General features: G+C 36.1%; 2 protein-coding genes, 1 non-coding gene and 1 pseudogene across 7 annotated transcripts; 3 read left to right on the top strand and 1 right to left on the bottom strand.

Moving 5' to 3' along the window:
• Positions 1–1,659: 1,659 nt before the first annotated feature.
• On the top strand, positions 1,660–3,104 carry LOC127903075 (transcription repressor MYB6-like; annotated as a pseudogene).
• Positions 3,105–3,564: 460 nt separating this feature from the next.
• LOC102621452 (F-box protein At2g02240-like) lies at positions 3,565–5,746 on the top strand. 2 transcript variants are annotated; one of them, XM_015534413.3, is made up of 3 exons: positions 3,565–4,023; positions 4,812–4,933; positions 5,021–5,746. In XM_015534413.3, the coding sequence occupies exons 1-3, from the start codon at positions 3,760–3,762 to the stop codon at positions 5,487–5,489; spliced, it is 855 nt and encodes a 284-aa protein (XP_015389899.1). In that variant the 5' UTR covers positions 3,565–3,759; the 3' UTR covers positions 5,490–5,746. The 2 variants fall into 2 exon arrangements, with proteins under 2 accessions (XP_015389899.1, XP_006491782.1); XM_006491719.4 differs by having other exon boundaries at positions 3,569–4,023; positions 4,815–4,933.
• Positions 5,747–17,046: 11,300 nt separating this feature from the next.
• LOC112495907 (small nucleolar RNA R71) lies at positions 17,047–17,155 on the bottom strand. The gene has a single exon (XR_008056305.1). It is a non-coding gene; the product is annotated as a small nucleolar RNA R71 (small nucleolar RNA).
• A 1,561-nt stretch (positions 17,156–18,716) lies between these two features.
• LOC102621167 (G-type lectin S-receptor-like serine/threonine-protein kinase At4g27290) lies at positions 18,717–22,362 on the top strand. Of its 4 annotated transcripts, none has more exons than XM_052443384.1 (7): positions 18,721–20,151; positions 20,429–20,533; positions 20,724–20,854; positions 20,933–21,143; positions 21,275–21,512; positions 21,601–21,748; positions 21,866–22,362. In XM_052443384.1, exons 1-7 carry the CDS (start codon positions 18,891–18,893, stop codon positions 22,178–22,180), a joined length of 2,409 nt encoding a protein of 802 aa, XP_052299344.1. In that variant the 5' UTR covers positions 18,721–18,890; the 3' UTR covers positions 22,181–22,362. The 4 variants fall into 4 exon arrangements, with proteins under 4 accessions (XP_052299345.1, XP_052299344.1, XP_052299342.1 ...); XM_052443382.1 differs by having other exon boundaries at positions 20,619–20,854; XM_052443383.1 differs by having other exon boundaries at positions 18,723–20,151; positions 20,640–20,854.
• Positions 22,363–27,981: the final 5,619 nt, after the last annotated feature.

Below are 27,981 nucleotides of genomic sequence, written 5' to 3'. Positions count from 1 at the left end.
TTAGTTTAGTAATGCCCATATCATAATCTAAATTAGATTTATCCGCTAGCAATTCAGGATCTACGTCAATTATTTCATCATCAGAATTGGATCTTGTATCATCCACAACTTTTGCATCCTTAGCTATATTTTGGTCATTTATACAACTACCATCAGCAGCAAATTCCTTGTCAAAATCTGACAACCAATCATTATCATCATTATCACTCCCACACCCAACATTATGATTCTCAATAGTTTGTGGTCCATTTATGCCTTCAATCGTAGGAGGTACTTCATCATCGTCATTAATCTCATGCCTAACATCCTCATTCAGATCTATTTGTGCCCCATGTATGTCTCTAGTCCTAGGTAATAGTTCATTTCCACTATCATTCACTAACGTAGTTTACTCTACAAATAATTAAACTCCTAAGTTATGTAGCATGGCTTGTAGCACTCCACCAAGTGGTAAATTAGGACATAAGGTTGGCAACACAGTGGCCTCAAACACTATTACTCCCAATGAGTGATATATAGTGAATTGAATCTGCAAGACTACATTAATATCTATATCATTTGCTTGCTCTTTGGGTTTGTGATAAATAACTACACACTTTGAAGAGTGGTCAAACCATGTTCATTTTCAATCATACTACCTTGTTCTTTATCTGCAATGGAGTGTATTCATTAGGTTTAATCAACCCTGTCTTTCACCTTTATAGATTATATGTTATTAACATCATGATCTACAAAATCAAAAATGAGGAAAAATTATCGCAGTTGGAACATGAACAATAACAAAATTCACAACTTGATAAGAAAAAACCCAAAGCTATAGACTTTGCATAAAAAACAACACAACTTAAATTCACATCAGCTAGAACATTAACAATAACATAATTCACAACTGAACTCAAACAATTAAAAAGAACAATAAAAGAATTAAAAAAGAACAATAATAGAATCTAAAAGTTCTTATTACTAAACTTTAAGAACTACGACAAATAGGAAAAAATTAATAAACCTTTGTTTTCGTTACCAAACCTTTAGAAGTATGACAAATATTAGAAAATGGGAATGAATGAAAAATAATGAACAATAAGCAAAATTACATAAACAACAAAACATTACGGCAAACAGTAAATGCAAGATTGTTGATAATATATTCTACTGCAAAATTTAAATCCTAATCTATTAAATTAAATTATTAATCACAATTTAATTAAGGAAAAAAGTAATGAACAATAAGCTAAAAACATTTAAAAAAGAAGCCAACAACTTACAGTGGAGAGAGCAGACCGCAGGGGAGATCATAACGAGCTTGCCTCGATAGTAAAAGAGAGATGCGTTAGTGACGACACTGTAGTGGAAAGAGCAGTGTAGTGGTTAGAGCAGCGATAGTGTGATAGAGACAGATAGAGAGAGATAGAGATAGAGCGCGAAGATGGAGCATTGACCATGACAGATAGAATCGTGATTTCGATTTCTAAGGTTACAATTTTTCCTATTTATAATTATTTACCCGATAGTTACATGACTAATTTTTTATTTTACAATTACAAAAGTAGCGCTTTGGCTTCAACAGGAAATGCCTTAAATGCACTTATGATGTCAACAAATTTTTAACTACTACTGGAATGGCAGTAAACTGCTAGTAGCGTAAACTTTGGTGATAAAATGTTGTTTTCACCAAACCATGGTACTGACTTTATGTGTTACAAAAATTTTAATGGAAATATGATAATATCCCTTCATCTTGTTTAATTACCTTAATGGCGACCAAATTTTCCCTCATTAATATGAGTCAAATGTAAACCCTAAACCTTATTTTTAACACAATAGATTTTACTACTTTAATTATACGGTACCCACAACTATATTGTATTACATAAATAATCAACTTAATGTAATTTAAAAAGTTTTGAAACCTCCAACTAAAATCCAACCCATTATTAAATGGGTTTTTAATAGTTCACTCATTAACGACTCAATCTAATAAGGTTAGACCCGAGAATTGATTTCATCGTGCAGTCATGTCGCATTAATTTTAATTAGTACCGTAATTCATTATCGAAAGTAATATTTTCATCTTATCAAAACTTGAAAACTCAAAACATCGTTTCACTAAAGGCAAAAACGCATCGTTTTGTTTGTTAAATATTTCCCATTTCCTTCATCAACTGAGGTTCAACCATTCGCGATCCACCATAATTCACAGCTGAAATTGCCATTCGCCATCCACAACTCACAACCACCACCACCCATGCCCAACCACCATCACCACCACCATCGACAACCATTACCCGATAGACACAACCATTCACAAAGCAGCACAGTTAATATATGTGCGTGTTTCAATAAATTACTCAGGATTGCTAAGATGTGACAAGAGTTGTAGATCAAGATGGATAAATTATCTACACCCTCATCTTAAGTGTGGGAATTTTACCAATGAAGAAGATAAACTCATTATCAAGCTTTATAGTTTGCTTGGAAACAAGTAATTAATTAAGTTTCTTCTCTTTTTTTACTTTTTAAATTTTTATTTGTTTAGGGTGGGTTAATTTAATTATTAGATCTAAAGAAACTCTTTTTTTTTACCAGGAAGAACAGACAATGAAATAAAGAATTGTTGGAATACACACATCAAGCGGAAGCTACTTAACCATGGCCTTGACCCTCAAACTCACCACCCCCTCAACCAAATTCATAACCATAATATTTTCAACAAATATACTATTAATAATAATGAAGAAATAAATCAACCTAAGAACTTGATCAAGCCCAAATCAGAATCATCTTTTGATAACAACACCACCACCACCAATAACAAGAACTACAGCACCAGTGGCATGACCACTGATGAAGAGCCACCATAAAATTTACCACTACATCAACAAGAGCAAAAGCAAATGCATAGCAGTAACCATTATCAAGAAAATCTCAACTTAGAGCTATCCATTGGACTTGCTTTTTCTAATTTTGCAGACTTAAAACCTCAACAGCAATGACAACAGCCACAACAGTAGAAGTAAGTCATTGATTACAACAAGTTTTTTGAAGTGAAGCAAGCAGTTTTTTTTTTCTTTTTTGTGTTAGCTACTAGAGTTTTGGAGAAGTGAACCATGTAAGAATTATACTCAAAATTCTAATGTGGTGAAACAAAGAGGAAGAGAAAGCAGTTGGTTTTTGTCGTTGCGTTTGCCTTATCTAAGCCAAACGACGTCGTTTTACAAAGCATTAAAACAAAAAATTAATAATAATAGACGAAACGGTATCGTTTTAAGACCGATTCGAGGTTTGACCCAGGTCAAACATTCGTGTTGATTCATTATTGCTCAGTGTTGCCGATTGCATGGCTAACATATCCTCAAGGTGTTTTGGTAATAAGAAATAACTTCTAGCCAGTGACCCGGTTGATAAGAGAAGTATATTCTTTTGACTTTATTGGATACAAGATTAAATAAAAATAATTTTCAAAATATTATCGTCGCATAAATAAGAGTTGTCTTTTTTTTTCAAATTAAAAAAAAAACTTTTTAAAGTAAAAGGCAAAAGAAGAAAAGGGAATTCGGTTCGGTTCCATAAGGCATATGGCTGGCCAGTGGCAATACTCTGGATCATTAACCAAAACTTAACTGCTAAGATTTCCTTGAATCTCTCACTCTCCACCGCTCTATAAAATGGCCAAATCAAAAACCACAAGAATCGAAACGACGAGATTCATCTGAGCGTCTGTCTCTCCATTTACCTTTTCTAATTTCCACGGAAGCAGAAATGGAGCTTTTACCCGAAGGTTGCATTGCCAACGCTATTTCCTTTACTACTCCTCGCGACGCATGCAGATTGTCTTCAGTTTCAACTATCTTCAAGTCGGCGGCCGAATCCGACGCCGTTTGGGAGAGCTTTTTGCCGCCCGATTACTCTACTCTTCTTTCGTCTTCTTCTTCTTCTTCTTCTTCTTCGCTGCGTTCCTCCTCTAAGAAGGAGCTCTATTTTAGCCTCTGTCATAACCCTATCCTCATCGACGAGGGCAAAAAGGTAGGAACATTTGCATACGTTATAATCACTTAATTCCTTTTATTTTCTTCTTTGTTCATAACCCATAATTGATTTTGATTTGGTTTTAATGTACGGTTTTTTTTAATCATTAATCCGAATGACTGAATCCATTAAAATTTTCAGTTTTTTTGTTGAAGATGCTTTTTATTTGAAACTGATTTCTTTTAAAACACCTCAAAATACACTTCTAATTATCTAGTTTTGGTAAAGATCTTCTAGCATTTGTTGACTTGTTTCGGTAGAATTTTACTGTATTTGTTAGAATTCATTCGGGGAGCTTGATGTCTGTTTTGGTGCTGCATGTTCTTTGTTGCAAGTGCTTGTGACACCACCAAAAGCATGTCTTTTAATTAAATGAAATCAGTTGTCTTGGGCCCGCGGGGGAATAAAAAAAGCGCTTTTAGAGAAAGCACTTGTTATGTGTCTCTAGATGGTGTTTTATCTTGTGGAGAAAAATTTAATAACATGTTGAAATCAACAATAATATCTTTTGGGAGTGAAAAAGCAGTTGGTAGTGTGAAAGGGAACTTGATTTGCCTTTTTCTTGAGAAACATTTGATAACTGATAATTGCTCTTATAAAATGTGCTTTTGCACTTCCACAAATATTTTTAATTCAAAAGTGATCTGTCCAAAACTCATCTAAACACTTTTGAAGTTGAAGTGCTTTTTTGGGAAAATTTTACCGTCATTTTCATGCGGTTTTGTCTTCTTCTTTCCTTACCTTGTTAATATAAGCAACGGTGCATATCTAATTGTGACATTCAGCAGAGCTTTTCGTTGGACAAGCAGAGTGGGAAGAAATGTTACATGATATCCGCGAGGGATCTTCTGATTGTCTGGGGTAATACACCTACTTATTGGAGCTGGACCTCTATTCCTGAGGCCAGGTTTGTTTCTTTTACTCATTGCTTTTGTTTGTTTATGTATTATTCTTTTCTGATGAGTAAAGATATATTGGCTATATCCAAAAATAGGTTTCCGGAGGTGGCTGAGCTTATCTGTGTCTGTTGGCTTGAAATCCGTGGCAAAATTAGCACTCGTAGTCTGTCTCCAGGGACACTATACACTGCATATCTTGTGTACAAGCTAACAGCAGGATCCTTCGGGTTTGAATATCAACCTGTAGTTGTGAGTGTTGGACTAGTCAGTGGTGAAAGCCAAACACGAACTGTTTATTTGGAAGAAGAAATAGGGCTAAGGCAAGGTTATCATGGCTTACTTAATCGCAGCAGCAGTCAGGCTTCAACGCCTAAAGAAAATGATGGCTATTTTCCTAAGGAGAGAAAAGATGAGTGGTTGGAGATCGAGTTAGGTGATTTTTTCAACGAAGAAGATGTTGAAGATGGTGAGCTGGAAATGAGCGTTTTGGAGTTGGCCTGTGGTCACTGGAAGTGTGGCCTCGTTATTCAAGGTATAGAAATCAGGCCAAAACTGGGTAAATAAATAAGAGGATCATTTTCCCCTCTGTAATCTGTATCACATTAGCATTGCGATGGACATCTGCTAGTTCTTCATTGTGTTAATTGCATCGTCAAAATTATGTTGTATTGTTTTTTTTTTTTTCCATTTCTCAGCATGTAATCTTTCTCTGAATTATCCGCATCGTCAAAACGATCTTGTATTGTATTTTATATTTTATTTTTCCATTTCTCTGCATGTAAACTTTCTCTGAATTATCCTGGTAAGATTATAATAATTTTTAGCTTCCATGCAAATTGATAGTTATTACAATTTCAGCTCGAACATTTTCTTAGAAGAGACCTGTAAACTGCAGTGTGTATGCAGTTTACATCATTATTTTCTTGTCGTTAGTAACTTCAAGGTTGGGGTTGAATGGTATTTAAAATAAAGCAAGGTTATTAAAAATGTTGTAAGTTTTACCTGTTGACCACGATTCATTCATCAAGCGTTCCCAAGCATCTACAGTAGTCAATTTATTAAGCTCCTCTACTTTTTCTCTATTCACTTAAGCTTCGGCAAAATGTACCACATGATGGGTTTACTCAAACTGATATTCATTTTCTTTCTTCTTCGCCTCAGTGAGAGTGTGCCTTGGTCTTATTGTCATCTCACTGGGCTGTGTGCTCAGTAGAGTGGTGGGCACCGTTGCAGTTGAGCAGGCTACAACGGATGATTTCTGTGTTGGAACCCCAATAGCAATTACAACTTGCCTCCAGCCTCCATCTCTTGAGTATTTTTTTGCTGCCTCTCACACAACCTTTTCTTCAACCTACCCAAGATTTCTAATGACATTGCTCCTATGCATGAGATCAAAAACCCGATCATGTGGTCAAATTTCAACAAATGTTTAGACTATAATAACATTGAGAGAAACTTATACGTTTCCACCTCCTTTGAACCAACCATATTGGTCTGACCTCGTGCAAAGGAACGAGTTCATTCGCTTGCAAGTTCTTCAATTTCTCATACCCTACCTTTGATGTACATACTTTCGAATGGTGATATCTTTATATAAGAGAAAATAGTCAGAAGTATAATTGAGTTAAGAAAATTTATCTTATCTTGTAGGATTTGAGTTTGATGAGGAATAGGACTTGTATTGTTTTATCCTATTTAAATTAGGACATGTTATTGGATATGAATCCTTAATGTGACGGGATGAGAGTTTTGCGCAACAAACCCGTGCAGTACTTAGATGACTTCTAGCACACAAGTCGTTAAATAAGCCTTGTAATTCTTTTCAAACTAGTGAAGCAAGAACTCTTGTGGAAATGTTAGAGAAAAGAAAGCAATATGGCCAAAATATATTTTTATTACACACTAAAATAATTTAGAAGAGAGCTTGAGAGTGTGATCGAGAATGTGTGTGTGTGTGGTGTGATGTGTGTGCAAATGAGGGGGCACACCCCTATTTATAGGTGTTGGGTGCTAAGTTCTTGAATCTTCCATGCAACTTGGATAAGTATCTCTACGACCTAAATGCTCAATGCTAGAAAAGTCTAGGATATTTACAATTGTAGAGAACTCTAAAATTTGGGCCCGGCTTGGATCATCGCTAAGTGCACCATAGCTGGCTAGTTGTGTTGGCTGCCCATTTTTAAGCGCATCCCATTTCTAAGTGCATCCCGCCTTTTGTGCTAAGTACAACTCGCGTCTAAGCGCACTCCATGTCTAGGCGGATTTTTGCTAAATGTACCTGTGCACACAGAATTAGCCTCCGTTGGTGGCAAATTTGAGCGGCCCGTGACAATCCTCCCCCACCTATGCTCACGGCGTCCTCGTCGCGTTCTCGTGCTTGTACTTTTGGACATGCTCTACGATTTGACATAGGTCTTCATTGCATTCCTATGTGGCTTTACTTTCGAGGAGGTTCCTTCACTTGTGATGCATGCGACCATCTTCTTCTCTTGCATGGCGTAGTGGCATCCCTTGTTGTTAAGCTTCCAGCTCTCATGATCCGTCTCTCGTCGAGGTGGGAGTGTCTTCGGAAGTTCCAGAGGCATAGTGTCCTTGATCTTGTCATGGACGACTTGTACCTATTGTGGGACTTGACAAGAGGGTTTACGAAATCCTCTCCCTTATTGGGTTACCGGATGGAGAACAAGTGGTCGAGATCCTTTTTTAATCCTCTTATGTATTGCATGACCGAGAGCGTCTTTCTCTCGAGCTGGGCGCGCTCGGCTGGTACCACACATGTCTTACTCCCATCGAAGATGCTTAGGGAGTTCGTGGCTGGTAAATGGAAAGCATGGACCTTGTCAAAGAATTCCATGCCAAGGATCATTATGAAGTCATCCATCAGCACTATCGATAAATCGAGTTTCCCGTTCCATGTCCTAAGCGTAACGTGCACACCTCGCGCTATTCCTGCAAATGGCTTGGCGTTGAGTTTACTGCCTTTATAGTGCCTCCATATTGGGTTGCTTTGAGGCCTAAACACTTGGCCTCTTCTTTGAAAATGAAGTTGTGCGTTGCTTCGGTGTCGAGGAGTGCACGAACGATATGGTCGTTCATAAGCACACTCTCGTATATGAGCCCTTTCATCATATGTACAGGCGGTGGGCTCACGAGTGCGCCAAGGCGCTAGAGTGAACCCATGCTGTGTTGGGGTTCCTCCGTAATCAGTGTGTACTGGCCCTTGAGCCGAACCACTAGAGCATGGGCTTCAAGGCTTGGGCGGCAACTATTTCTCTGATTTACTTTGCCCGCTCTTACCGTTTGGAGGCTTTTTCTACCCCCACTCCTTCAAGTTGTGGCCCTTGTCCTTCCAGCCCTTTCCCCCACCTTTACCATGGCTAGACCTCTTCTTCTTGGGTTAAGCGAAGTAATCAACAAGTGATTCCACAACGGCGATGGCGTCATCGAGAGTTTGTATGCCACGCCTATCAGGTTCTGCCTTAGCCCAATCCTTGAGACCATCTTGGAAGTAGAAGAGAGAATCCTTATCGGACCTGTCGAAAATTTGAAGAGTAAAGGTAGTGAAGTCGTTGATATAGTCGCGACACTACCGGTTTGCTTGAGCCGACGAAGTCGCGCTCGAGCTTCCTTCTCCACGCTGCTTGAGGCAAAGTGCTTGTAGAGTTCTCGTTGGAACTCAGCCCCTGTATTGGTTCCGCAAATGCCCTTGCCCATGTCGCCATGCTTCCACCGCCATCATAGTTGTACGGTGCCTCATAGGAATGTAGGTGCGGTGCCTACCTTCGATGCTTTGTCACGAACACCCATGGTATCGAAGTATTGCTCTCAACCAAATAGGAAGTTGTCGACGACAGTAGCATTACATGCACCATCACACGTATCTGATTTTGGCACGTCGATTCGGCTTGCATCACTCGAGCTTGTGGAAGCTAAGCTAGCGGAGAGTGTGTGCTTATGCCAAGCCCAATTCGAGCAGACTTCATCGACCTCTGTACGGATCGCTCGTAGCTCGCTTTGCATGAAGCTATGTAATTTTTGCAACTCATCATGAAAGGCTCGAAACTCCCCTCGAAGTGAGTCGGCTTAATCTTGTATGAGGGCCTTGGTGACTACTGTGGACTCACTATACTCACCCTCGAGACCATCAACCCGCACCTCCAAAGTATCGAGGGTGTCTTGGATAGCGGACATCGAAGTTTCAAGCGTGGTTATGTGAGGCTCTAAGGCATTTACAGAAGCAGCCTTGGACTTGCCATGGGACTTAACTTGTGTGCGTCCCTCCTCATTGCCACAGACTTGCTCCGGTACCTTCACACCGACTACGCCCTCTTATGTTGTGCTCGGAGGGTTGGCCGTTGCTCGTTGAGCTAGCTTGTGTGGGTGCAAACCTTAGCTCTGATACCACTTCTCACGGAAAATGAGTTTTGCGCAGCAAACCCATACAGCAATTAGATGACTTTTAGCACACAAGTTGCTAAGTAAGCCTTTAGATTCTTCTCAAACTAGAGAAGCAAGAACGCTTGCAGAAATGCTAGTGAAAAGAGAGCAATATGGCCAAAATATATTTTTATTATAAAATAATTTACAAGAAAGCTTTTGCAAAAGCGCTTGAGAGCATGATCGAGAATGTGTGTGTACTGGTGGGTGGGTGTGTGTGTACTGGTGGGTGGGTGTGTGTGTGTGTGTGTGTGTGTGTGGTGTGTGTGCAAATGAGGGGGCACACCCATATTTATAGGTGTTGGGTGCTAAGTTCTTGAATCTTCCATGCAACTTACATAAATATCTCTAGGACCTAAATGCTCAATTCTAGAAAAGTCTAAGATATTTACAATTGTAAAGAACTCTATAATTCAGGCCCGGCTTGGATAATCGCTAAGTGCACCATAGTTGGCTAATTGTGTTAGAGGCCCATTTCTAAGCGCATCCCATTTCTAAATGCATCTTGCCTTTTGTGCTAAGCACAACCCCCGTCTAAGCGCACTCCATGTTTAGGCGGACTTTTACTAAATGTACCAGTGCGCGTAGAATTAGTCTCCGTTGGTGGAAAATTTGAGCAGCCCGTGACATTAAGCTCAAGTTTAGTAAAAATATAGGGGTGTGTATGTGTATTAAATGTAATTGCTACTCCATTCATTGGATCTTCTGAGAATTGACCCCATTCTTCTGAGATTCAAAAACCTCATATCCTTAAAATCTTTGTTAGTAGTCGATAAATTCGGGACTAATCTCTTTATTTTTTGCCGTGGTGACAAATAATACTAGCTATCATGGTCTTTCGAGTTACTCTTGAATTTGATTCATCTTTTCAGTTCCTGAAATGTGGGCTCAGGTAAAATTGCTCGTGCTTATATTGCGTATAGACCTCATAACATTCTCCACCCATTTAACAACAATCGACAAGAAGCTAAGCCTAGTGAAGCTGACATTTTTCCAAAGGTTGCATGTGTAGTCTTATTCCACAATCTAATAATTTTGAACAAATAGCTACCGCACCATAACGAGAGTACTTGGTTTTTTACCATGTTTTGGTAACTTCATCCTTACAAGTCAAGAAATGTCATACTTCTCCCTAATCATCTTGAGATCATGTCTTGAAGAACCTATTCCATCTTATCCATATCATACTCTATAGGTTGAATTCTAGCTACAGGGCTCATGTCAAGTTTAACTCTTCTTTTCTTTTTCCTCTTATTATGGTCACTCGATCCTCTGTCCTTTAAGGTGGTGTACCTAACCTCATCCAAATTAAATTTGTTAGCGTCTATTTGCCTAAAAATTAGATAATCCTTAGTTCTTTCTGAATCTACTTCGGCTTTACTGTCTATCAAATCTGTCATAGTATCTCTTTCATTTACAAAAGCTCTACCCAAGGATTTTGTGCAGATATCTTGTGAATATCTACTGTTATACCCATATTTTTAATCAAACCCAAGCTCAAAGATCAACGTCCAATTGCATGTCCTAATCTAAATAAGATAAAATAATATAAGTCATAATCCTCATCAAACTCAAATCCTAGAAAACAGGAGATAAAGTTTACTAATTAATTATATTTCTGACTATTTTCTCTTATATAAAAGGTCACCACTCGAAAGTATATAAAAAAAAGGTAAGGTATGCAAAATATGCATATTGGAGGAGGAGGTACAATATCCTATAAGCTTTTTCTCTTACTGACTTTCTCTTCTTTTATTACTTATTTGTTATTGTTCTACTCTCGATCTCTGACTTAAACATCAGAGAGTTTATGTCGGTAACACCCTTAGCAAGCTCTGATGAGTTATTATTCTGTAGGACTCCGACCACCAAGCTCTTTATGTTGAGGACATCAAACTCCAACACAGTATATATCCCGAGTAAACGAACTCTTTCTCAACTCTTATTGTTAAGCCAAATTTTAGTATGTAACAGTTGGCATGTCTTTGGGCAACGACCAAAAAGTCTAAATAGCTCAATCGTTAAGGATAAATAAACAACAAAAACAACTATCACGAATCAAGAAAGAAAGAAAATGGGTTGGATAAACCCGAAAGAAATCAAGCCACCACTAACAGCAGCCAAAATACTACATATTCAATCTCTAAGGACCACTATTGAAACCCTCAAAGAATCACCGAGCAAGACATCACTTACACTGCCGCTGAAAAATGGCCAGTAACAACCATAAGAAGCTACAATTTTTGCAAAATTATTGTCGCAATCTGATGCAGATTTTTTGACCCGTCACACCTAAGTTTTGCTCCTAGCAGAAGACCTTCAAATTCCAACCATCACCGTCGTCCAAAAGCCTCCAGATTTGCCAATAAAATATGCGCGACTGCAACTCTCTAACCACTTGGGGTTTGTTCCTTGCTGCATCTCCTTTAATTTCTAATTGCTACCAACAACTAAAAGCCATCAAATTTGTTGTACACAGCCATCAAAACCAAATGCAGTTGAGGGTCCCAATTTGTCATCGCCAACTGCACGTCTGTAAGACCCTAAGCGAATCCCACATCGGCAAAGTAAGGGAGAGATGCTGGGTTTATAAAGGGTGATCCATATCTTAATTGGCAAGACGCTTTTTAGTGTGTATGGGTGCTTTATGAACAAAATCGTGCGGGCCTTGTTAAGGCCCAAAGCGGACAATATCCTGCCAAGTCTAAGTTAGGTCATGATAGATGGTATCAGAGCGGCTCCATGTGTCCTCGTGAGCGATAGTGGGGTAAATCTCAACGAGGACGCTAAGTCCCTAAGGTCGGGTATATGTAACACCCTAGGCGAATCCCATATCGACAAAACAAGTTATAGATGTTGGGTTTATAAAGGGTGATCCACACCTTAATTGGGAAGACGCGTTTTGGGTTGTATGGGCACTCTAGGAACAAAACCGTGCATTCCTTGCTAAGTCCCAAAGCGGACAATATCTCGCCAAGTCTAGGTTGAGTCATGAAAGATTGTATCAGAGTGGCTCCGCGTGTCTTCTTAAGCGATGATGGGGCAAACCTCAGCGAGGACGCTGAGTTCCTAAGGGGGTGATCAACACCTTAATTGGCAAGACACGATTTGGGGTTTATGGGCGCCTCAGGAATAAAACTGTGCGGGACTTATTTAGGCGCAAAGCAGACAATATTTTGTCAAGTCTAGGTTGGGTCATGACAAATAGTATCAGAGCAGCTCCGCGTGTCCCCTTGAACGATAGTGGAGCAAACCTCAATAAGGACGCTGAGTCCCTAAGAGGGTGTATGTAACACACTAGGCGAATCCCACATCAACAAAGCACAGGGAGAGATTCTAGGTTTATTAGGGGTGATCCATACCTTAATTGGTAAAGATATGTTTTAAGGTGTATAGGCGCCCCAGGAACCAAACCGTACGGGCTCTATTAAGTCCCAAAGCGGACAATATATTGCCAGGTCTGGATTGAGTCATGACAACTTCAGTGCAAACTGCCACTACCATTAGGCTCCATGCAAGCTGAAGATTCTATCTTAGCCACAACCGTTTGATTTCCAACTACCATGGTCGGCTAAGTAAAACTTTAAAATCCCAAAATTATAATCTTACCCCTTTATTGTTTTAATTTATGGTTTTGCCATGCTTGCCTCATCTTTAAGCTTCATTACATGATTTTGCTCGACTTCATACTCATAAGCCTCAATCTCACAACACTTAGTTTAGCCTCATCATTTTTGCCTCGACCTCAGGCTCATGACCTCATAATATTTAAGTACTCCTCCTGTTATTCAAGTTATCTTCATGGCATTCTAAAGGTTCCTAATATCTCAGCCAAATGATAATTATTTTGTCCTTTACTATGGCTTGATCTTAATTATTTTGGCCCTCATCTACGACCCAATTATAATTATATTAGCCCTCATCTATGGCCCGATCTCAATTATTTTGTTTCTTGTCGCGGCCCGACCTTGATTATTATGGCCCTTGTTGTGGCTCGAATACAAGATACCTAGCATTTGTCGAGGCCTTATTTTAATTTTGAGGCCCATCTCATGACATTTAAGATCTCGACATATCATTCAATTTGTCCTTATGACATTTGAGATTTCCTCATATCTTTTGATCATTTGGAGTAGTTGATCACATATAACTAAAAGACTAAATTTTGTCATTACTACTTGGTCAATGAAGTTAGGGGTACTACCACCATCGATGAGGATTGTCACAACCTTATTCTACAATTTTCTTATAAAATGAAGGGTTTTTGGACGAGTTATGCCAGCAATGATGTGGAAAGAAATTCCAGTCAGCGTTTTTGTCAAAGGTAGGTCTTTATTTAGATTGCGAGTATCAAAAGGGGCAATCAACGGAGGGTCTTCAATCATGAAAAGTTATGCCTTTAATAATGGTGGGCTGAAAATAATTTCTCATCATAATAATAGCACAATCGGCGAGATCGTGCTTGTTGGTTAGACAATCACCAAATAAGAGGAGAAGCATTGGCACATATTGTGTCCTTAGCCTTAGGGGCCAATACCTTAGTAAAATTAGTTAGGGTTGGCTGCCATAGCATAGATATTAATGTTGGTCGAGAAAAAGTGACTACTGCATTTGTAAAGTAAATTTCGCTCCTCAATTTGTCTTGCCATATTAATGATGTCAGCCAAGGTACAGGACTATTTAATAGTGACATCTAGTCGTATCTCATCATGCAAGCCTATAACAAAACGACCAAATAAAATAGTTTCAGGCAAGCCATCCATTTGATAAGAAAGCATTTAAAAAAATTCCTGATACTCGGCCACTAAGAAAGTTTGTTTTAGGTGTGTTAAAGCTTCAAAAGGATTCTCATAATCCGTTGGACCAAAGCGAAGTAAGACATCTTTAGTAAACTCAGTCTAAGTCTCAAGTCCTTTGAACTTGGTTAACCATCGATGCCAATGGAGTGTTACTCTTTCAAGATGAAAAAAGACCAATTAGACTTGCTATTTCGAAGCAAAGTTTTGGAAATCAAAGTGTTGGTAGACTTTGTAAATCCATCTAGTTGGGTTGTCATCACTAAACTTTGGGAAAGAAAGTTTAAGTTGGGTATGGGACTGATCTAGATTGGAGGTGTAAAATAAGATTGGTTGGTGTAAGAGAATGTGAGCAGTGGCGAACGTAAATGAGGGAATTATTGATTGCACCATATGTGCTTGCTAACTATGCCATCCAGTTGCCATCAACTCAAAGGCACTTTACATGTTATTCATCTTGCTTGTTGATTTCCCCATCCTGGGAAGTGTGTTGAAGATACAAAAATTGAAGTTTAGTAAGGATTGTTTATAGGGCGGTGCAAACTTGGTCAAAACTTAAAGTCATGTATTGTAAGAATTTCTTGAACCTCTTCACAAAATTCATAATTAGATTTATTGTGTGTGGCCATGGATCGTTGGATGCTCTAATAACACTTGATCAATAATTTGCATGGACTAACGTAACAATAACTAAAAAAGGAAAAGAAATTTAAAGAAAAGAATCGCTTTGTGGACAATAGTTCTTTTGATACTTTATTCAAACAACTATTAGGCTTTTTATAAAAGCCAATGGGAGCACATGATTCACATTACTAACTACCTATAAACAACAAAAGATGCACATAAAGCAGTAATGCATGGAACACATAATAATAAGAAAGGGGGGCAATATTGCACTCGTAGTTAGCAAACCATATGTCAAGTACCCATTTATTTTCAAAACTAAACTAAAAACTATATCCAAGCATGGTCAAAGTACGTGGGAAGCTTTATTGGTTATTGCTTGTTATATGGACACATATCAAAGAAATGGTCATGTTTTCCTTAGAAACATCAAACCAACACACTTTAATAACTATACCTATTCAAAACTTTAGTTTATCAACATTATTCATATAAATTCTAAACAAAGAAAAAAATAAAATCAACAATAGAGGATGAACGGTAAAATAGAGGAATGACTTAGGGAAACAGACTAGTTGATCCTTTTTCAGATTTCCTTTCTTTTTCTTTTTTACTTTCTACTATTATTACCTTACTAGATTATTTTCTCTTCTGATTCCTTTGTCGCTCTTCCCCTTTTCCTTCGTCATTTTAATTTTCAAATTGCTTTAAGTTTCTAATAAAATCCCTAACCATTTCAAACACAATATCTACTATTGCCGGTTGAATTACTCACTCAATTGGCGCTTTTCGGTTACTTCCCTCCATTTTTCACTAGGTGTACGATTATCTGCTAGTGTTTAAGATCTTGCCACGTAGTCGATGATGACGGAACATGCCTATTCGCTGCACATGTGCACGTCATATCCTATTAATGAGTGCACATTTCCAAGAAAATTTTTAACATTATTATTTCATACATGTTTGACTTTGATCTTATCCTCAAATATCTAATGTCCTTATACCTTGCATATATATTAGAGTTGTTACGATTACCCAATTATAATCTTATGTTATACTATCTTCATAAGTTCTCTTGTCCTATTTCTAGCACAGGTGAAATAAAAGGACTCCTTATTATACCTTATTTTTCTAACCATTACATGTCGATAGTGTAAACCAAATACGACAATAGTTATGGTATATGCTACCTTACCAAGCATTCCAAATACTATGTGAATTTTGTAAGATTTGTCAATAAAAGGGCATCAGCCCACAATGTAAGTATTTTGGATTCTCAAGTAAAAAAACAATACCAGAGCTCTCTCTTTTTCTATTTAGAACTCTCTTGCAATTATCATCTAACCACTTGGTTTCAGGCTTAAGCATCAGAAGGTCTTCACTGGCAACAATCATGGCACCCTTACTTTGTTGTTTTCACTGTCTTGTAGGCCATCATACCCGATTTGTTGAAGTCTTATAGCACCACGCCGAGGATAGTTCCTATCTTGATCTCTATAAAAACCCAATCACAATGTTGAGCCGAACTTTAATGTCAGCAATATATAAAATGATTAAATATAACATGAAACTATTTCACACATAATAAAAATTTAGTGTTTATGTATATTCTAATATCATTATGAACATTAATATCATCAAAAATTATATGGTATGACCATTTTTCTTTTTGTAAATTTTTTACTTTATTGGTGGGTTCAACCACCAAAATTGTTATTTAATTTTCTTTCGTACACTTATATTATTTGCTTATTTATTTTTTTATTTTATTTTGTTATCAATTTGTGTAAATATTATCTTTATAACATAACCATTGCATGAGAATCAAGGCGAAAACGTTTTGGGCGAACTTAACCCTCAAATTGATCAGGGAGACAACCAATCTCAACATGGGCATGATCAGAATCAACCAAGAACTCTGAGAGACTACATGAATCCAACCAGAACCGGAGCACCGTCGTGTATAGTATTTCCTCCAGAAGCATCTCGATTCAACTTTAAACCAGGTATTATCCAACTTTTACTAACATTTCATAGTTTAGAATCTGAGAATCCGTACTTGCATCTAAGAGATTTTGAGGAAGTTTGTAATACATACACGGACCAAAATTGTAGCATGAACATAATTAGATTAAAGCTTTTTCCTTTTTCATTAAAAGATAAAGCTAAAACTTGGCTACAAAACCTTAGATCTGGATCAGTAAGAACTTGGAATAACATGCAAGAACAGTTTTTGAAAAAAAAATTTCCACCTCATAGAACAAATTCTTTTAAAAGGCAAATCACTTCTTTCACTCAAAAAAATGGAGAAACATTATACCAATGTTGGGATAGGTTTAAAGAGTTGCTTAACATATGCCCACATCATGGTTTTGAAACTTGGCGATTGGTCACTTACTTCTATGAGGGTTTAATACCCCAAAGTAGACAGTTTGTTGAAATGATGTGTAATGGTGAATTTAAGGATAAAAATCCTGAAGATGCACTAGATTACCTTGACCAATTAACTGAAAATGCACAACATTGGGATACTGTTGGAACTTTTGAATTGACAAATAAGCAACAATCATCTCCATCTAGTGGAGGAATCCATAACCTTAGGGAAGATCATGATTTACAAGCAAAATTCACATCCCTAGTTAGGAAAGTTGAAGCTTTGGAGCATAAAAAGAGTTATCAAGTAAAATCTGTTCAAGAAATTGCATGTAACATATGTAATTCGAATGATCATTTCACTCAAGAGTGTCCCACTTTGCCTGCACTTAAAGAATGTCTAAATGATCAAGCTAATGTCATTAACACTTTCAATAAACCAAACCCATATTCACAGACTTATAATCATGGTTGGAGAAATCATCCGAATTTGAGTTGGAGGAATAATAATAATGCACAATCTTCACAAGCACCACCTTCACAAAATTTTCAAAATCCTCAGCCTTATGCACCATATGTTCCACCACCCTGGAAAAATCTGGAAGACACAATGCATTCATTCATCAGAAAGCAAGATGTTATTAACAATCAAAATGCACAAACTTTTTCTAATTTGAAAGATACTCTTGCTAAAATTGCTTCTGCACTCACCATTCAAGAAAACGAAAATTTCCAGCCCAACCACAATCAAATCCTAAAATTTAACAAAATCCACCCACAGACCAAGTCAAGTCAGTTATAACTTTTCGTAGTGGTAAGGTTGTTGATAGACCTATGCCTAAACCTTATGAAAATAATGAAAATTCAAAGGGTAAGGAAGGACTTAATGAACTTACACCTAGTGAAGAAGTAACTAGTGTTCCACCTGAACCACCATTTCCACATGCATTGAATAAACCAAAGAAATCAAACCACTTGTCTATATAATGAATATGACAAGCTCTATTTTTTAACCATTAGTGTAGTATATACTTTATCCTGTATTATTTATACTAATGATAACTAAGCTAAAACAATAATCTTATAACTACACTTTTTTAAGCTATAACCTCAGTAATAAAATTAATTTGGTCCCTATATTATAATTATAGAGTAGTTTTAGTGTAGTAGGTGCTTTAAATCAATTTTTATTAGCTTAGACTTAAATATTAAATTTGTTTATTTTTTTGGGAAGAATTGTGAGATAAGTCCTCAGAAGGCTCCATCAACGTCCTGAAATTAATATTGAAAAAGATTACAAGCTTGGGGGCTATTATCAGGAATGATGATGGGGAGATTATGTCAGCAACTACATGAAAAACACAATTAATTGTAGATCATTAGACGCTATAGGAACCGAACGAAAGGCTCGAATATCCTTTCTCTGGAAAGTCAATAATCGAATGATAAAGTATTTCAAAATTTCAAACTAACTTATAAAATTGCTTACGACAAGGACAAAGAAATAGAAAATCTGGCAATAATTTATTTTTTTTATCATTAAACACAAACGTATTTTTCCACCCATACTCAGCGTTTTGGAAAGTTTACAAGACTTCAAAAGTTAACATCATGAGAATTGAGGTCAAGAAACAGACTTGTTTGTTTCACAGCTGACCGAGACTTTTGTTTTCATAAATTGAAATGAACCCGATCTCAAAACAATTATTAGAGATTTTTCTTCTCTGTTTTATGAATGGAGAATCGTCCATGCTTCAACATCTTTCGTTCTTTGATCTTCTTGTTGGGCATAAAGGTTTCATTAGCAGCTGATACACTAACCCCAGCATCGTTCATCCGTGACGGCGAGAAGTTAGTTTCATCTTCTCAAAGGTTTGAGCTAGGCTTTTTCTCCCCTGGAAAATCAAAGAACAGGTACGTGGGACTATGGTACCAGAAGATCCCTGATACGGTTTTATGGGTTGCCAATAGAAATAGTCCTATCTCCGATCATAACGCAGTATTAACCATTGGCAACAATGGAAATCTCGTTCTTCTCAACCAAACAAACGGCACTATCTGGTCTACAAACGTATCTAGCCAAGTGAAAAATCCAGTGGCAAGACTCTTAGATAATGGAAACCTCGTTATTAAGGATAACTCCAGCAGTCATACTACTGAAAGCTACTTGTGGCAGAGCTTCGACTACTTAACAGACACTCTGTTACCAGACATGAAGTTGGGCTGGGACTTGAAGACTGGTCTGAAACGATATTTATCATCATGGGAAAGTGCTGACGATCCATCCCCTGGGAAGTTTACCTACGGACTTGACATTCAGGTGTCGCCTAAATTATGCACGTTCAATGGTTCTGCAAAATATACCTGTACCGGACAATGGAATGGAGCTGCCTTTGTAGCTGCTCCATATTCAAACTTTCTTTATGATCAAGTTTTGGTGGAAAATAAAGATGAAATTTCTTTCAGGTATGAGTCCTATAACAGTCCAAACATAATGATCTTAACAGTCAACCCCTCGGGTCTGCTCACGCGTCTAATATGGAACGAGAGGAGCACTGCGTGGGACCTTGTTTTCTCAGTTCCAGATGGATATTGTGGTAATTATGGGCATTGTGGTCCCAACAGTATTTGCAGCCTGGACCAGACACCTATCTGTCAGTGTTTGAGGGGATTCAAACTCAAATCACAAAACAACCAGACTTGGCCCAGAAAATGTGAAAGATCTTCAGATTGCAAAAGTGGAGACCAGTTTATAAAGCTTGATGACTTTAAAGCGCCTGATTTGCTAGAGGTTTCCCTAAATGACAGTATGAATTTGAATCAATGTCAGGCTAAGTGCTTGAAGAACTGTTCCTGTAGAGCTTATGCCAATTCCAAACTAACAGGAGGAGGCAGTGGCTGTTTAATGTGGTTTGGGGATCTGATTGATCTCAGAAAGCCAATTAGCAACTTCACCGGACAGTCTGTCTACATACGAGTGCCCGCTCCAGAACAAGGTACAGTTTTTGCATTCTGGAATCAACTTTTTTCATTATGGAAGTTGATGTAGCAAAACTTCTCCAATTGTTTGTCATAGTAAGGCTTCATCCTAAAAGCTAAGCCAAGAGTTTAAGGAATTAATTTGTGAAAGAACAGATGAACAAAGCTAACAAACAAAGAAACCAACATAGGTCAGAAGTAGCTTAAGTAATTAAGTTATCTGGCTCAGCTTGATAACATGTTTATCTGCAATTCGTTTGATTTCTTTGATAACATGTATGTTTCTGGATGTAGGAAACAAGAAACTACTCTGGATAATTGTAGTACTTGTTCTTCCGGTGGTACTTCTTCCTTCTTTTTACATATTTCGACGAAGGAGGAGAAAACACAAAGAGAAAGGTAAATTTTTTCCCTTCATATCACTCGGTGATATTTTCATATGATAAGGCATGTGATAAAGCATGTATAATTACAATTTTAAAAGTTGTTAGTCATACCGAAACAGAGAATATGGAAGCAAACTGGGATCTGTTAGCATTTGACATAAATATGAGCATTACAACAAGAACAAATGAACTCTGTGAAGCAGATGGAGAAGGAAATGATAAGAGCAAGGATTCTTGGTTGCCATTATTCAGCTTGGCCAGTGTATCTGCTGCTACAGAAAACTTTTCTACGCAATGTAAGCTTGGAGAAGGTGGCTTTGGCCCTGTTTACAAGGTAGAATTGTTGCTACCTCAAATGTCCTTAATGAAGTGCTGCTGGTGTAAAACATTAACAAAATAAAAAAAAATGCAGGGTCGACTACTTAATGGACAAGAAGTTGCAGTTAAAAGGCTCTCAAATCAGTCAGGGCAAGGACTCACTGAGTTTAAAAATGAGATGATGCTTATAGCAAAACTCCAACACAGACACCTTGTCAGACTCTTTGGTTGCTGTATAGAACAAGGCGAAAACATTTTAATCTATGAGTACATGCCTAACAAAAGCTTGGATGTTTTCCTTTTCTGTATGTGATTTATCATTCACAAGATTTAAGTATTTCCACTACTTTCCAGTGCTCTGTCGAATTTTATCATCTCCATTTTTTTAACTTGTTATCATTTACGCTGATCAGTATTCATTTTGGCATTGCAACAGATCCAAAGAAAAAGCGCCTGTTAGGTTGGCAAGCACGTGTTAGAATCATTGAAGGAATTGCTCAAGGGCTATTATATCTTCATCAGTATTCTAGACTAAGAATTATTCACAGAGATCTTAAAGCAAGTAATATTCTCTTAGACAGTGACATGAACCCCAAAATATCAGATTTTGGCATGGCAAGAATATTTGGTGGTGATGAGTTGCAGGGAAATACTAAACGGATTGTTGGAACTTAGTAAGTAAAACTCCATTCCTGAAAAATGATGTTTGCTTGTCCTGTTTTCTTAGATCACTCAATATTAATTGAAACAATGGAAATTTAGTGGTTACATGTCACCTGAATATGCCCTGGAAGGCCTGTACTCCATCAAATCAGACGTGTTTAGTTTTGGAGTATTAATGTTGGAAACATTGAGTAGCAAGAGGAACACTGGCGTCTACAATAGTGATTCCTCTAACCTTCTTGGATATGTAAGTGACAAATTGTTTCACTTATGTTCCATCTTTAATGAGTAAAATATAAATTGGAAAAGTCAAAAATTGCTTCTGTAAATTAAACTAATATTGATCGTGGACATTTCTTTTCAGGCTTGGGGCTTATGGAAAGATGACAGAGCTCATGAATTGATGGATCCAGTAATAAAGCAAGATGAAGTATCATTGCCAATGCTGATTAGATACATAAACGTGGCTCTTCTCTGCGTTCAAGAGAATGCAGCTGATAGACCAATCATGTCGGATGTTATCTCGATGATTGAGAGTGAGCATCTTAATTTACCTTCTCCCAAAGAACCTGCTTTTACAAACAGTAAAAACGTGAACAATTCATCTCATTCCAACAGTGGAACGTCCCAGTTTTATTCCGTGAATGATCTAACTGTTTCATTAATCTATCCTCGATAGTCACCTATCTGGGCAGCATCGATTATTTTGCTTCTTTGTTTGATTTCTCTATTTTCTCCAGTTTTAAACTTCGTAAAGCAAGTGAGGAACTGTATAATGCAATATAATTCTGCATGTTTACGGCAGCATATCTGTTCTGCTGATAACTCTAAATGGCTCATTACATGCTACCTTTGAAGACATATTTCCCTTCTCTATTTATTTATTTATTTGGTATTTGAAGGCAAATAATCTAATGTTCAATACAGCAGACAATCATTCAGTAGCTATATCAGTTCAAAGAATAACATTTTATATTGTTCATCTGGAATAAGTGACATCATTAGTCAATTTATTATAGATTTGTGACAAATTGCAGTAATTCACAAAACCAATTGCCTCATGCAATTTTTAAATATACGTCAAGTACTGAACACGGAAAGAGAACTTGACACAAATGATTAGTCAGGGACCACAAACACCGTGATTATCAAGGAATTAGAAAGTCTACATAATTTAAAAAATTCTCAATGTATTTAAAAATGAATGAATAAACAAATCAATGGATTGCGTCAGATTTTGTAGTAACCAGAATGCCAAAATAACTAAACAATTTTTACTACTGCCCAAGATCTTGACAGAGATCAATTAAGATGCAAACTAATGTGAATCTGAATGGGATCATTGAAATCAATGGACTCAATCTATCAAGAACTTATATCAACGCACAAGAATCAAATGAACTGCAATACAAGCCAAAGATCAAACGGAGACGCACAATATTACAAGGTCACCCACTTCTCAGTGACCTGTATCCACGGGGATGAACTCGATCAGCTTCTTAATTAATTCAATGGAGAATTAAAAGGTTTTTTAGAATTGATTACAGAGAACAAAAATACAAGTTTCTCTCTCTACAATATCTCTCTATAGCACTTTACACATGAGCCCAAAACCCTCCCAACGACCAGCTTTTAAATCGGAATCAGCTGCGACTTATAAACCCAGAATGCACAGATTGCTGCCACGTATCATAACGGTTTTAACGACCTCTGCTTAAGCTTCTCAGGCATTGCTCACGAGTCTCACTTAATCAGCCACCAAAACGCTTGAAATAAACATGTGTTGATGCTTGCGAATTGAATCATGAGTCACGCGAGTTGCATATGACTAATTTAAACACAGATAAGGCTGATACGCTGTCGTTTTTGGACCCAGGTTTTAATTCGCGCGACTCTTGACAGATATTGATGTTGAAAGCACTTGTAAGTTATTCGCCAGGCACATATAAAATTTGCGAGCATTTTTTTTTTATTAGTTATTCTAAATATCAGCATATTGGATGGGAATTACGCTGCAACACCAAACTACTACTCATTCGGGCCACGTAAATTCTCAACTATGTTTCGGTGGCCCTCAAATTGGAAAAAGATGTAGGATAAGATTATGAGTCTTATTCGAGTACGTAAAAAATATTCCACTAAATATGTTGTAATCTCAAAGAGTTTGTCAATTATCTTATTTAATAAAATTACTTATTTTGTATTTTTTTTTCATTTCTCTTGAATTTATCATCGTAGAGGTGTTTGGACTCGATCGTTATCTATTCTTATCGTGGTTTTTATCTGCTTTTTAATTGAACGTATTTTAGCGATCAATAAAGTATCATTATCTTACTTGTGCTGTTTTATTTAGTTATTATATTGTTCATTTAAACATGTTAAAATAATGCACTTTAACAATCACAACATATTATTTGACAGGTTTGGTGGATCCCATAATCCTATCATGAGGTCTCTCTACCTACCAAATGTCGAGTTCGATTGTAAGACTACCCCACACAAAGACTTTCGTTTTCTAAGTTCCGTTTGCTGACCAAAACTTTGAAACTAAAAGTCGAGAGTGTCCTGATCGAGTTGTTCAAATGGGGAGGCTTCAAGGAATTCAAAATCCTTCCCAAAAAAATGAAATCCGGGACCATGGATAATTAATTAGCTACCAGCAAATATCGTGGAGAAGAAAAATTGCATGGTCAACGTTTGTCTTTTACAGTAAAGAAACAGAGTAAATTTTATCTCCATTTTGCACCTTTAAACCTGTCTATATATTTAGACTGGAATTAAATTGAATAGAAATATCTAAGGAGAATTCACTTTGACTTTGAAGTGACTACTTCCTAGATACACGCGTCATAATATTTTACAATTGAATCAATTTAAAAAGACCTAAAATTAAAGATTTTTCAATAGGTAATGTTGCTCCAATGCCCAAGCTCAAGGCCACTGCAGTACCAACCAAAAAGATATCCGCACTCAAGCTTTAACTTTATTGGACCGGTTCGGCCGGCCCAATCAAGCCAATCGAGGTTTCTTGTCAAAAGAGCCTGAATATATTTACTCTCTAAGCTCAAAGGCCTTGCTATTTGGGCTTTTGATTATTATTATTATTATTTTAGCGGGGCTACGGGCACTCCATTTTTTTCATCTTTTAACAACCTTTTAATTTTTTTTTCTAAATTACGATTTTATTTCTTTTGAAATTATCAAAAGGAATAAGTAATCATTTCAGTCATACTATCTGACACTCACCGCATCCTAAACCCCTGTTTACTTAAAATTTTTTGTTGTTTGTTTGCTTTGTTATTTGAAAATTTTGCATTAATTTCTTGCAATTATAACCAACAAAAATCATAGAATCGAGGGTATCCATGCAATAAAAAATAATTAATTTCATAATTTTTTTTTTATGTTGGCTAGAATTTGGTTTTGACAAAAAAGTAAAAAAAAAAAAAGATTAATATCTATATTCCTTAGACACAAATCATTAAATATAAGGTAGCGTTTACTTTTTGAATTAGATTGGGAATCTGAAGGAGTGAGAACCTTGGGATTGAGAATGTGAAGTGGGAGTGAGGGTGTATTGTTTACTTATACTGAATGAAAGTGTGAAATAGGAATTATAATCTCATTTATATATTTACTTTATCTTAAATTATGACTGAATTATTTTAAATTACAACTTTGCCCTTATTTAAAAAATTATAGTTTTTTAATTACAAAGTGAATAAAAAATATTTCCAAAATTAACTATTTACTTTATTATTAATTTTAATCATATAAGTTAATAATTATTATTAATATTCTTAATTATGTAAATCATAAATTTTTTATTAATTTTGATTTTAATTATGTGAGTTAAAAATTATTGATAAGAGCAACACAAATGAAACATTATTATTAATAATATAATACAAAATTAATATTTTATTAGAATAAACTACTTATTATTATTTATTGTTGTAAATTATTGATTTTAAATAAATATAATCATATTATTTTTAAGTAATTTTAACTTAGAAGTAATGTAAATAATAATATTTAATAAATGTGATATTATTAAATAATGTAATAATATTATTTGAATAAATGTAACGTTATTTTATTTTAATAAATGTAATTATGTTATATATCAAGGGAAGGGTTAAGAAAAAAGAGGTCGGAGTAGATTCTTAGGTAGCGTTTGTTTTTTTGTCTGAAATCTAAATGAGTCTTAATTTTTTTAAAGTCTGAATGGGTCTGAATACGAAATTTTGAATAACATGTTTGTTTTTCTTTTAAATATTTGAATATAAGTGGCATCTTGTTTGTTTTTACAATAAAAAATATCTTAAATTTGGTTATTTGACATTTATGTCTTTGTAAATTAAAACAAAAAAAGAGGATTATATTTTATAGTTTAGGAAATAAGTTATTTTACAGAGATATTTTTGGAATACAATATTTACTGTTGTTTATTCGACTACTTTTGTATAAATGATGTAGTATATTTAAAAATTTCATTTTGCTACACCGTTTCTTAAATTGGTGTTGGTTATTACAACGAATATCATATTGAGCTCATCCAATGGTTTTTATTTATAAGAACTTATTGTAGAATGGTATTGGGAAATATTTTCTCTCATTTTCTGATAACTTTTCTATGCCGTACACATTAGACATGTTTTCTAGCATATGCCCAAAGTACTGATGGAGAAAAACTTATGTTAGGCTTTATGTTGAGCTGGTGGAATGGTCTAGTAAAGCTCGGATTTCAAAATGAAACACAGCAATTTTGAGACAAATAAAACATATGAAGGCTGGGGAGATGGGGGAAAATCTAAACTTTAACTACTAGGAGTAAGGTTGCCTATTTGCCTTAGATCTGTACAAAAAAGAATATTGTGATCTAAAATTTGTAATTTCTGTGAATTGTTTTATTACTGCTAGAAATGAAGCCACCATTGAGAACATAATAAATTAACAAGGATCATATGACAACTTGGGAGGGATTTTTGACAAGATGAAATGATGTGAGATGAGCTAAGACCTGATAGATGAAGAGAATTTGGGCCTGATTGATTTTAGTCTAGTCCTCTCCAATTACCTGACAAACACGGTGTTTGTGGTTCCAGACTGACCATCTTTTTCAAGTTTCTTTTCCCGAATCTCCACTCCCCTTACTTGAGACTGTCTTTAGGAACATTTCTTTCCCTCTGCCTTGTAGCATTAGCTATTTTAAGGTCTCAAATTAGTGATTTCGAAGTGAGATTATTTGTTGTTGTAAGTACTCAAAAAGTTATTAGCTCTAAATTGAATTTGGCGGCTTATTCTTCTCCTTTTATTATTATTATCAGCATAATCATTAGTTCTTTTTTAAGGATAGGAGCAATACTAGACAATAAACCCACCCTTATTCTGAATTATGTTGTGGTGGTCCTCAAATTGAAAAATGATGAGGACAAGAAGTGATCTTTGAATTTTTTTCTCCACCCTTTTTTCCTCTCTTAGTTAGATGTGTCTTATTTAAGTACATAATAAACAATACTTGCTAGGATAAGAAATAATAGCGTATAAAGGTTGTAATCCCGAAGAGAGTTAGGGACTTTTGAGATTATTTTTAAGTCTTAAAAATAATTTTAAAAGTTAAAAATTAGTTTTGATGTTTGGTAATTTTTTTTTTAAATCACTTCTGGTAAAATTATTCCATCATAGAGCAGATTTTAATAGATAAGAAACAAATAGCCTTTTGAAATCTAATTCTAAAAATCAATTTTATACTTAATTTCATTTCATATATATCCTCACATATACTATAATATCTAAAATAAATGTAAAATTATTCTTATTTGATTAGGAAATCCTTTAAAAAGAACCAATGATTATGCAGATAATAATAATAAAAAAAGAAGAATAGGCTGCCAAATTCAATTTAGAGCTAATAAGTTTTTGACTACTTACAACAACAAATAATCTTTCACTTCGAAATCACTAATTTGAGACCTTGAAATAGGCAATACTACGAGGTAGAGGGAAAGAAATGTTCCTAAAGACAGTCTCAAGTAAGGGGAGTGGGGATTCGGGAAAAGAAACTTGAAAAAAATGGCTAGTTTGGAACCACAAACACCGTGTTTGTCAAGTAATTGGAGAGGACTAGACTAAAATCAATCAGGCCCAAATTCTCTTCATCTCTCAAGTCTGAGCTCATCTCACATCATTTCATCTTGTCACAAATCCCTCCCAAGTTGTCATCTGATTCTTGTTCATTTATCATGTTCTCGATGGTGGCTTCATTTCCAGAAGCAATAAAATAATTTACAGAAATTACAAATTTTAGATCACAGTATTCCGTTTTGTAAAGATCTAAGGCAAATAGGCAACCTTACTCCTAGTAGTTAAAGTTTAGATTTTCCCCCTGTCTCCCCAACCTTCATATTTTGTCTCAAAATTGGTGTGTTTCATTTTGAAATCCGAGCTCTAATAGACCATCCCACCAGCTCAACATAA

The sequence above is a fragment of the Citrus sinensis genome, chromosome 6, assembly GCF_022201045.2.
Source record: "Citrus sinensis cultivar Valencia sweet orange chromosome 6, DVS_A1.0, whole genome shotgun sequence".
NCBI lineage: Eukaryota > Viridiplantae > Streptophyta > Magnoliopsida > Sapindales > Rutaceae > Citrus > Citrus sinensis.
This window is presented reverse-complemented; position numbering and strand designations above follow the sequence as displayed.

Bases quoted from the DNA above. Each gene is read 5' to 3' on its own strand.
- LOC102621452 (XM_015534413.3), top strand. From the start codon at position 3,760: ATGGAGCTTTTACCCGAAGGTTGCATTGCCAACGCTATTTCCTTTACT. The intron at 4,024-4,811 runs GTAGGAACATTT...TGTGACATTCAG, and splicing joins TCATCGACGAGGGCAAAAAG to CAGAGCTTTTCGTTGGACAA. The intron at 4,934-5,020 runs GTTTGTTTCTTT...ATCCAAAAATAG, and splicing joins ACCTCTATTCCTGAGGCCAG to GTTTCCGGAGGTGGCTGAGC.
- LOC102621167 (XM_052443382.1), top strand. From the start codon at position 18,891: ATGGAGAATCGTCCATGCTTCAACATCTTTCGTTCTTTGATCTTCTTG. The intron at 20,534-20,618 runs GTAAATTTTTTC...CAATTTTAAAAG, and splicing joins GAGAAAACACAAAGAGAAAG to TTGTTAGTCATACCGAAACA. The intron at 21,749-21,865 runs GTAAGTGACAAA...ATTTCTTTTCAG, and splicing joins CCTCTAACCTTCTTGGATAT to GCTTGGGGCTTATGGAAAGA.